At 41.8% G+C, this 11,999-nt stretch overlaps 1 protein-coding gene across 1 annotated transcript in view; it reads left to right on the forward strand.

Moving 5' to 3' along the window:
* The window catches only part of LOC115005704 (protein ELFN1-like), a 39,130-nt gene extending 30,330 nt beyond the window's left edge, over nt 1-8,800 (forward strand). Inside the window, 3 exon segments of the mRNA XM_029427649.1 lie at nt 981-1,147; nt 2,444-3,443; nt 3,445-8,800. Coding sequence (XP_029283509.1) covers nt 981-1,147; nt 2,444-3,443; nt 3,445-4,539 — 2,262 coding nt within the window. The 3' untranslated portion in view covers nt 4,540-8,800.
* Nucleotides 8,801-11,999: the final 3,199 nt, after the last annotated feature.

Below are 11,999 nucleotides of genomic sequence, written 5' to 3' on the forward strand. Positions count from 1 at the left end.
AGTCAATTTGAGATATGTTGGTTATTTTAAGATCTACTACACTATATTTCATGGAGAAATATTTGCCCCATTTACATTTATTTCAATCGTAATCTTACACTGTGTTAATGTTTTATACACAAAATATTTGTTCGGCACAAAATATGATCCATTATACAGATTAAACTACCCGACATTATGTTAAATAGTTCAAATTAGCACCAGTTCCACCGACTGAAACATTAAAATGCAGTTTATACATTAATGCATCAGCAGGCTAATAATCCAGTTACGTAATATACTGTATATATAATTAATGCAGGGGATCAAATCTCAACACTTCGTGACTAAAATGTCTTGAAATCTGTCAAGTGGATTGTATCAAATGGCTGCTCAGATTCACAGTCTTGTTTACTTTCCCTTTAATTAAATATTTACAGTTTTAGACTTAGCTTTATTCATTTTTGTGCGGATGTTTAGACAACATTTAATATTTGAGAACTTTATATTTTTCAGAGTAAGGTATCATACATATCATGATAATACTCTTTTTAAACCTTTTAAACTGTAATGAAAGGGAGTATTTCCACACTGTGGTAGTGCTGCTTTAATTTGACTAAAGGATTTCAATTTTATATTCCAGCATTATACACACAGATGGACACAAAGACACACAAGAAAGACGACATTCGCTCATTATGGCGTCCAGAAACATTCAGGCAAAAGTGTTTTTTACCAAATTGAGCTGAACGCAGCCATAATGAGCTGGCATGCTCACACATCTACCCCAGCTGCTGGAGCTGTGCCAGGAGGTAAAATGTGAACAAGAAAGATCTTAGTAAATTGAGCACAGCATCGGGGCTTAGATCACCATGTGAAACATGAATTGTACTGAACCATCGTCTGTTTGTTCTGCATGTTTCCAGCTTGTAGTGTGTGATGCTTGGCACTGGCCGACTCTTCAGAGATTAGAATAATCCCACTTGTCTTCGTCTCTCCAGGTTCTCCAGATGGGTTTTAACAAGTTGAGGAACCTGACAGAGGGGATGCTGCGAGGTTTGGGCAAGCTGCAGTATCTCTACCTGCAAGCCAACCTCATCGAGACTGTTACACCCAACACCTTCTGGGAATGCCCCAACATCGAGAATATAGACCTCTCCATGAACAGGTATTGACCTCAGTCCATGTGTGTGTGTGTGTGTGTGTGTGTTTAATGAGAGAGGGAGAGAAAACAAGCTGTAGGAGCTGAAACAATTAGTCAATTAGACTTCGAGAAAGTAATTCACAGCAAGTCTAATAATCGATTAATGAAGTCATTTATCAAGATCTGATCACTGATCATCTGATCACTGAAAATGTAATTTATTGGGTTAGTTATTATTAGTATACTATATTATTAGTTGGACAGAACAAGCAATTTGAAATTTTAATGACCATTAATAGCCAAATTGATTATTATCATTGCAGCTGTAAACTGTTTTGTTTTGTTGTTTATATAAAAGGGGAATTCAATGCAAGAACAAAAAAAAAGGCTACTTGCAATCTCACTTGTCTTTCTGGTCGTTCATGGTGGATGACGCTAATTGGACAAAATTAGAAAGATTTAAACATTTCTAGATAGGAGTAAGTTTCTTAAAACCTCAATGTTTAATGTCCGGCTTGGTGCCATCAACCCATAATCAAAGATCAAGGGATGCTTTCTAAATTCACCGATTTACATTGATATCTTGCAGACTTACTGGGAAAGCATGCAGAGATACCATTTTCTTCCTCACCGACTCAGTAAACTATGAAGCAATGCTGCAACAAGCTATATTTTCCATAAAAGTTGAAATACTTTTTCTCAGTGGGAATAACTGTCTTGTTCTTACTATCAGTACTGTAACTGGTATTGATCTCTTGACTTAAATGTAAAAGTAACAGCAGAATGGAAGAAGTTTAACTGCTCTTTGGGGCCTGTTGAAAGGTATTTTGGGAAATGTTTAAGACCAGAAACTGAAGCACAAGGAGACTGAGTAACAAGTGCTTTTAAAGGGGAAGCCTGCAGATATTACACATCAAAGTCCGTTTGCAGGTCTTAAGGAATACTACAGCATATGTTGGAAAATGTTTAGAAACTATATGAAGCCTTTTGTAGCTCCAGAGGGAGCTTTACCAAGTCTGATCAATTGCCTCAAGTGATGTCACTTTGTAGCCCGCTCCTCATCTCTGCTCAAGACTACATTACTAGCATAACACACCCACATCTCTGACTGAGCTGCTGGCGGTTGAGTTGCATTGTGTGTAATGTAGGAGCTTGGTTTTGACAAGGGAGAAGGTCAATCATGAGTCAGAATGTGTTATAGACATGCAATGCTAAATCGTGGAGTACTTTTTAATATGACAGATTGATGACACTGCATTTAATGTACAAGAAGTTGAAATTTTCCTTGAAATCTATGATTTTCCCTTTGTCCCTTTTCAGGATCCAGGTGCTGGATGGCAGTTTGTTCACAGGACTCTCTAAGCTGACCACTTGTGAACTTTACACCAACCCCTTCAACTGCTCTTGTGAGCTGCTGGGTTTCCTGCGCTGGCTCTCAGCCTTCCCCAACAGGACCAGTGAGAGGATGGTGTGCGACTCCCCTCAAGGATTCTTCGGCTACAACCTCCTGAGCCAGAACCCCCGCATGCCTACCCAACGCAATGCACTGCACGTGCTCAGTCTTGTATGCACAGACGACGGTAGTAGCGTGACCTCCTTCTACGCCATTGGCACGGCTGATTCCACCACCCCGCCCCCAGATTTTGCCTCTCCTTGTGGATTGGACGATTGTGCTTCCGGGACCCCTCCTGATGAGGTCATCAGCTTGAGCCCCCTTTTCCCTGACACCAATCCACTCATGACACTAAAGCAGGTGCTACATTCGACTGCTGTGATTACGGTTCAGATTCCTCATCCGTACAGGAAAATGTACATCCTGGTGCTTTATAACAACAGCTTCTTCACAGATATCCAGAATCTTAAAAATCAAAGAGAAGATATTGAGCTCAAGAACTTAAAACCTAACACCGACTACAGGTACTGTGTGGCTTCCATACGAAACTCCCTGCGCTTCAACCACACTTGTCTGACCATCTCCACTGGCCGCCGAGCCGGGTCTGAGAGGAGAGCCAATCAGTCGTCAGCCACCCACTATATTATGACTATTTTGGGCTGCTTGTTTGGCATGTTACTCTTCCTTGGCCTTGTTGTCCACTGCCTGAGGAAGAAGAGGATAATGCAGGAGAAGGAGAGGAAAATGAGCAGGATCCAAAGGACTCTGATAGAGCTCAAGTATGGTGGAGAAGGGGATATAGAGGGAGGGAGTGGAGGATCTGTTTCCCAGAAGCTTGGTGCTGGGGAAAGCCTCTCCAGAATGCCCTACCTTCCTCAGGGTGGTGAGATTGATCCCTACAAGCTGCAGGAGGTGATAGAAACACCAGGTGCACAAGCCTGCTAAACTTAACTACATGGAGGTGAGAGGGTCCGGCATTGAAAGGGAGAGAGAACGAGAGCGAGAAAGAGAGATGTCGCCACAAGCAAATCCCCAGGGCTCAGTCGCAGAGATCTCAACCATTGCTAAAGAAGTTGATAAAGTTAACCAGATCATCAACAACTGTATAGATGCTCTCAAATCTGAGTCTACCTCCTTTCAACAGGGGATGAAATCCCCCTCTTCTGCAGGCGGAGGTGCCGTTTCTAATGCAGAGCCACAGCTGGTGCTCCTCTCTGAGCAAGGAGAGAGAGAAAGAGGCAACGAGTTCCTCTCTCCGGTGTATAAGGGAGGGAGAGGAGGAAGAGAAGAGAGGGGGAGAAGCTATCATCATTCTCTGCAGCGACACCACAGCATGGAGGCACCTCCTACCTCCAAAAGGCCCAGCACCTCCTCTTCTCCCGGTTCTGCCCGGAGCCCTCGCTCATTCCGTTCAGAGGGAGGCTACCACTCGTCAGAGACCCGTTATATCGAGAGGACTTCGCCTGGTGAGAGAGGAGAAAGGGGGGGAGGTGGAGGAGGAGAGGCCATTCGTACAGTCACCCCAGCAGCGGCAATCTTACGAGCTGAAGCCCAGAGAATCCGCCAGTACAATGAACACCGTCACTCCTATCCCGGCTCTCAGCAGCACCTCCAGGAGCTGCAGCACCACCCACAGGTCATGCAGGAGCTCCACCACCACCCAGGGGGCCGTAAACCCTCCATGTTAGACCCCGTCACCCTCAACAGGCAGGCCAAGCAGCGGGAGCTGGCCTACTCCCAACTCTCACCACACTACCCGCTCTCGCCCCAGTACCACAACCTCAGCTACTGCTCCAGCCCAGACGAAGACGAGGAGGACGAGGGGCTCCTGTGCACCCCGACCCTGGGGCTGTGGGAGAGATTCAAACTGCACCGTAAGAGGCACCGGCAGGCGTCCATGGAGGATGAAGGATACGTGGCGGCCGGACATGCCCTGAGGCGAAAGGTTCAGTTTGCCAAGGATGAGGATCTTCACGACATACTGGACTACTGGAAAGGTGTGTCCGCCCAGCAGAAGACCTGATCCCACATCTGGAGACCCCAAACACTTTGAAGATGGAGAATTACAACACTGCACCCATAACATATTGATACAGATACACAGACAGATACAAAAATGACCTGTAAATACACACAAACACACAGGATCTACAGAACCACACATACTCCTATACACACACACTTTACACAAACCAAGCCTTTGCTTCTGAGAACATGAAGGAGGACCAAACTAATATATTATATTGAACAACAAAAATCATAACTTATAGAGAGACTGAGTTACTTTTTGTAATGTAATAAACATTATAGCTCAGACTTATGTAGCTATTTGTACTAAGTTTTGAATGAAGAAAAAAATGATTAACATTAAGAGCAGAAACCTTAAATGCTGCCAGGCAACCCATCCTAAACAGCCTGGCTACGCTTTTAATCTGCCTCGAGACGGACGTTCTTTCATCCTGAAAACGGCGGATTTCACCTCACCAATTCTTATTACTTCGGGGGATCGATCAAGAGGTTGGTTTTTTTGCATCGCGCCCTGCGATGCTGCTTCGAAAAAAAGACATTTTGAAAGATTTGCCGTGATTTGGGAGATTTTAAAACATCAAAATGACAAATTCTGGATGGGTCGCCAGGCAACAGTAATATTCAACTGTGCTGAGAATGAGTAGGTAGCTCTCGCCAGAGAGTGAGTATAATGTGCCAAATCAAACAAGGGGGGATAGTAGAGCCCTACTGTGTACCAACTTCTCCTCGCCACTGTTTTTATATACAGAATTTAAAAAAGCTAGAATGATATGTTATTAATATTAATTATTCTTATTACATTACTGGTCTTCTTATTATTCCTATGCTCCTCATCATTAATATTCTATTATTTGAATATGGCATGGCTCTGTCGTGTTACTGTGTTTTGACTGTTTCGAGCCTCTCAGCTGAGAAGTGAACACCAACAGAGACAAACAGTTTGACGGACGAGACATTTGAGTTCTTCTTTTCTACCAAGAGGAATGTGCTCTCTGCTGAGCCAAACACAAGCCCGTCTTTTCTCTTGGTGAACCCCCCGCTCCTCATCCTCCTGAAGAGGGAACGCTGTACAGATGAGAGAGAGATGAAGTTCTATATTTGCAACAGAGGTGACTGTTTTGTTTGTACAACATGGTTTTGAAATCTTTCAGACTTTCCAGAAAACCAGAATTCTCAAGTTAGTTACCTACCTGCTCACTTACTATGGTACGTTTTTGATTTTGAAATCGAACTAAAAATTCTAATCTTCAAATGAATGTCTTTAATTCCCACAGGGGAAACATATCTGCACTGTTCAAAATCAAAAAACGACTCTTAGGAAAAGACCTAAAACTCTCAGCTTCCTTCCCGACACACTGTAGCTCCACTGTGTTTGATCAACAATTAAGTTTTCCCCCCTCGTCCCATCTCCCAGGTTTTTACTTGTTATCTTTTGGATTCCTCTGGTTCCACTGTGGTGCCATTGTGCCAACTTGGTAAATCACAAAGAAGTATTTGAAGTGATTTTAAATACTACTATTAACAGACCTCTTCTCCTTCTCATCGAAACACAACAATTTGCACAAAACGATCCACCCCCATTGGCTCACTGCTCCCCTTCTATCCTCCAATCATGTCTAAGACCAAAGTACTGTGGTAGTAAATTGACCCTAATAGCCCCCTGACCCGGCCCCCAGCTATTTACCCACCATCACCCTTACAGTAACAACTCTAGCACATGCATACACAACCACAACCATACACAGATGAATGTATTCTTTGAGAAATTAATACTGTTTAGCAGCTAGACTTTCTATTTCTGATGTACAAGCTGTATTCAAACGGTGTCCTTTCTTCAGATGGCCACTTGTGTTTCAGAATTGATCCTAAATAAGGAATATTTGGCTTTCTAAAAAAAACTAATTCTGACGACTCACACCAGTTTGTGTCACACATTTGTCCAAACGAAGCCCTAAATTGCAGACGTCTATTGAAGTAATAGCAATGGGGGTTTGCCTTATATAGAGGTTTTCAACTGAAGAAGCTCCTGATATTAGAAGTGTTGTAGTAAAATGTGATAAACATCAGTAGCGTGTTGAAAAGAGACTACATGTATATCTGCAGGATCTAAATACAGGAAGCTGAAAAGAGGTGATAACAAAAATACTTTTATACAGAACTGTAAACCAGGGATGGAGTCAAGAACATTTCAATTCAGTGGATTTTGAATTTAACAAGCTTGTAGTATTCAAATTATTGACAAACAATTTGTAAATACAAAATGCTTATACGGACTGAATCGCTTTCACAACGCTTTCTGAATTGAAGCAGAATTGACTCCAACTTTGAAAACTACACAATGGAAACAAGAGAGCTGGCAAACAATGAAAAGTTTATTGGTGAATGGAAACACTGTATAAAATCTTTTTCTCTCTGCTATAATGAGTTCAGAATGCTCAAGTCAGTAAGCCCAGTTAAAGCCATGATCGTGGGTCAGTGAAATCACCACAGCTGTTTGTAGCACTGCAAAAGCACATTCATTAGTGTGGTAAAAAAAAAAAGAAAAGAAAAAGGCAGTTCTCTCCTCATATTGCAGCAGCGACGACACGTTTCCTCAAACAAACGGCTCTGATCCGACAGGAAACGGACGAGCCGTGGTTGTTCCTGCATTACACGTCTCAGATTGTGGCTTTAACTTAACAACAGCCTTAAAACATTCGATTTTCTTTACTATTTTTGACAAAAGCATTGCTTTGAAAATCGAACAATTTCCTGGTTTCTTAACTTATACTTTCCTGACTGCAATTTTATAATTGCTTGACTCTTTAAGCCTCACTTGAGCATTCTTTGAGTAACAGTAATATCAATGTAGCGATGTATTCTGTTTTGTTTATGAACAATAATGGCCTGAATTGATCGTGTGTCAGAGGGTAGCAGAGCTCGTCTGTGGTCGGACAACAACAAACTGAGGGTCGAGGCGACAAGTCGACAGTGACCCTGATCAGCGCTGCTATTCTTTGAAGCGCGATGAAGAGAAACTGTGTTTTTGAAACAACAATGCCTAGAAAGTGGAAATAAATAGAGGTCCTACTGACAACAGACAGAAAACGACAATGGAGCATGATGCAAGGAAATCCTCAGTGGAGGCTTGTGTTACATACTTCTAGTGAACGACTCAGGAGCGAGAGAGCAAGAGAGCGAGAGAGAGAGAGAGCGAGAGAGAGAGAGAGCAAGAGAGCGAGAGAGAGAGAGAGAGAGAGAGAGAGAGAGAGAGAGAGAGAGAGAGAGAGAGAGAGAGAACGCTCTGCCATAGGATCTCTCAGAGGCTTTCTTTCTTTATTTTCTTGTCAAAAAATTAAAATGAGCACAATAAAATAGCCTTTCTTTCACTGTCTCCTTTCCTGGAGAAACCATACGTATGCCAGAAGTTTTAAACACACTCAGGACTTTCACTTTTCAACTATGTTTGGTTGGTTACTTTTCTTGATTATGTGCTTAAAAGGGTCAATTTACCCAAATCCCAAACGGGTATTTAGCCATGGACAGTTTGGTGTAATTTGTGAAGGTTTTAAGATATTATTTTCTCTGAGATTTCTGCTTCCACCTCAAACACAAAGCGGGGGGGGGGACTATTTGTTGGTGGTGCTCAGTGTTAAAAAAAAAAACATTTAAAAAAAAAAAATGAAACTCTTTACATAGCATTGTCCCAGTTATTGTTAGCTACAGTTAAAAACGTTTTCAATAAAGTAGTTGATAGTGAAAACTGTTGACAGTGAGTGTCCCTAATATTGAAGAATAATAGGGACGCTGTTTTGGGAATGACAAACTGCCAAACAATCAGACAATAAGTCCGAGACATGCCAGGGCCGTTTCTCTGTCATTAGCTTAGCTGTGGTTTAAGGTTAAAGACGGTTTAAACCTGTGTTGTCGATGTAAAAGACATATGATGATGACATATGATTGCTGTGTCCTCAGACGCTGTGTAAACTGCACCTGTGGTTTAGTCTGAACCTGGTTGCTGTGTCCTGTAGAAATCACCTGAACCCTCCGTCAAAACACTGCATCCGAGGTTTAACTTGAACCTGCTGCACGCGTGCTTTAACGGAGGTTCACGGTTCCAAAGTTCAGTACAAGGAAAGATTTCTACAGCTTAGATTATTTATTGTTGATTTCTAAAATTTCTAATCTTTTACCATGTATGTTCTTTTGAAAGCAACACTATAACCAAGTGTCAAACTTATATAATTGTGAAATTACAATTAAAGCTGTTACTTTTTCCTCAATTCATTTTTGATGCCAGAAACACGAAACACAAAAACAAAAAACAGTCGTCGATTAAGGCACAGCCTGCGGCGAGGAGCGTGCCAGTAGTGTATAAGTCATAGAAATAAATAATCATATGTCTATTGTCATTCAGTCGGGGAACTAAATTAATCATCAATGTTGCATGGAGTCATCGACTCACTGTCAAGGGTGATCATCTCAATAATAATACGAATACATAATCCATGCAGATCACACTACCACCAGTAACAGCGTAGCTGCACATATGAAATCATAACTATATTGCCCCAGTGCATGCTGGGAAGCCATCTGACACATCTACTCCCAGTGTGCTACACGATGTTGTGGTTCTATGACCAGTTTAGTTGAACCTGTGCTCATTTTGAAAGCAGGTGGAGTTACCCTAACCCTAACCCTAACCCTAACCCTAACCCAAAACCCTGCAAGCTCTGGATTAGCTGCAGCTAAGCTAGTCAGGTGCTAAGTGACAGAGCAACAGCCCGGAGAAGTCCTTCAATCAGTCACTTTTGCCAGATTAAGATAACAAAAGATAACATTCTCACCTTTAACAGACAGTTCTGCTTTCAATCCGTGTCCCATCTCCGCCTCCAACCACTACAATGAACATTGGAGAAATTGCGTTTGTGTTGCTAATACAGCATCCAACCATTTGTACCAGAGGATGAGTCAAGAGACATGCTCGCGGCTCTGTGAGGCTGTGCTTTGGCCCAGCAGGGCTTTGGGCTAAATGCTAACGTCACCATGCAGATGCACAGATGGGGCTGATGGGAAAGTCATTAGTTTGGAAAATATGTACTCATAAAGCAAAGTACTGGACCAATTGTAATTTTAACCTGATGATGAGGCAGTAGAAACGAAATTAAGGGGACGCCAACGTTATTACCATTCATCCTGAGGGGAATATGAGCAAAGCGCCACGAGATCACTAATGTCATTAAGATAAATGGTGATCCTCGTGAATGTCCCAGTAGGTGTTGAAACATTTTACTAGATACAATAGATTCAAGAGAAAGATGTCTGTCTGGAAATATCTAAAACTATCTGTACGGCTCAACACTACAGGTCCAGAGGCGAGTGAGAAGAGAAGTTTAACAGTCGTGCTGTCTGATATGTGGCTAACTATGGTCGCACACAGAATTCAATAGTTATTTCTTACACATGTAACTTGTAGCCAATTTGTAGTCTTATAACATCACACAACATGAAGACATCACAATAATTAATAATTCAAATTGGTTAATCCATGACCGACTGAAATCTGTGAAGAGTTTTTGGCTTGTAGTTAAATATAATCCTGTTAAATAAATGTAAAACCCATGTAAAAAAAAAACAAATATTTTGGCAAATCTACACATGTCTGAGTCTTAACTAAATCTGACTAAATGTGAATATGGGCCAAATGTGCTGTAGGAAAACTTGGATGAACATGGATACTGACAAACCCGAGACACCCTCAGTCAGAAATACTGCTTCAAGAAACAAAACAACAGAAAGTAATGTCATGTTTTATTTGCACGTTGTTTGGAGCGTGTCCTTAGTGAGATGATGCTTATTTTGCTGAATTTTAATTTAACAGCAGCAAGTGATCCAATGATGAATCCACGTGCTCTTCAATTTGATGTTTAATAATGCCAAGAAAATGCAGCATTTTAAATAACTTCTTTTTGTCTGTGCGCAGAACTACACACACTGCGGTGATGTAACCTACTTCTACGGCAAATTCAGGATGTTTTGTGCCAAGAAGAGGTTTGACGTGGTTAGAGTTGAACTGTCAGCAGCCTTTACATCATCATCTGAAATCTAGGCTACCTTTACTTACAAAAAAAAGGGATATTAACTTGCTTTTTTCGCCCCACGCAGCCATTTTCTACATACTTACCAGCATCCAATTTCATTCAGAGGCTTTTAATGAGAAGCTTTACGGTGCATGACGCAGGTAAGTGCATTGCTCTGAGAGACATCAGCAAAGCAGTAGCTTTACTTTTCCACTTTTCATGCACGTTATAATACCGTCTGATACTGTGCTCACAAAAGGACAAAAATCTAAAATGAATTTCACAAAAACACAACCGCTTACGTGGATGTTTTACACAACATGGAAGGTTATGTCACACCCAGGGGTGGGTAAGTACATGTACTGCACTGATTTTACACAAACAAGAGGAGTTTATCGGTCATGCGGAGCAGCACTCAGCCTGTGAAAACACTTGTACGATGTCTCCTGTGGCTCTGGAGGAGCTTTGTCAAATCTGACAACATCAGTGCAGTGACATCACCTGGGAATCTGGCCGGGGCTTGTGGACTACACATCGTCGAATCAAAGCCTGGGTGTCTGAGAACAGAGGGTGGCCTTCAGGTAACGTAAACATCAAAAGGCCCTGTTTGGTTTGGCCCGGCTCCATATGTAGATATGAAGGACTCATTCTAAGCTAACGATAGCACAATGATGCTTAGAATCAGGTGATTATACACCAAATAAAACACATCTCTAAATATTATATTCCATTTCTGCCAATAAATCCCCCTAAATCACACACACTAGTCCTTTAAGTGGACATAAGTGTACTTCTAGAAATTGACAAATCTCCACCAGACTGGGGATATCACGAGAAGCGATACTTCAGTGTCAAGTTGATGCCACAATTCTGAAAACGTGACAACACTCGTTTTTCTACAGTACCCTTTTTCTCCCCTGATAATGTTACTTGTGAACAACAAATCTGCGTTAAAATCAGCAGGAGGAGAGCTAGCTAACGTATCATTAGTATCGAGAATCGTGGAACTTCACCGGTATTGGTATCGACTGGTAAATCTCTGGATTGGTGACATCTCTACACCCAACTCATCCCAGAGGAGAGAGATAGATATAGTGTTGATTTTCTCATCCAACTGTCATCACTAGAAGAAGCATTTTGGAAGAACAAAATGTCTGTTCAAAGAAATGTTCTCAAAGCGTTAGAGGACCGTGTCACTCTTCATCTGCTCTAAAAGCAAAAAGAAGCTTCAGGTTTAATTTAGAATTGATTCCATTTCATTGTAGAGATGTTGTGCGCCCACTCTCACTTTCATCTCATCGTCAAAAGCACATGTGGGCAATCATGACAGCCCTGCAGTACAATAAGCCTGGACAAGAGGCTTATCTTTCCAGGTGAAATAACCCCGTGGATTCAT

Source organism: Cottoperca gobio, unplaced genomic scaffold, assembly GCF_900634415.1.
Source record: "Cottoperca gobio unplaced genomic scaffold, fCotGob3.1 fCotGob3_347arrow_ctg1, whole genome shotgun sequence".
In the NCBI taxonomy this organism is placed as follows: Eukaryota; Metazoa; Chordata; class Actinopteri; order Perciformes; family Bovichtidae; genus Cottoperca; species Cottoperca gobio.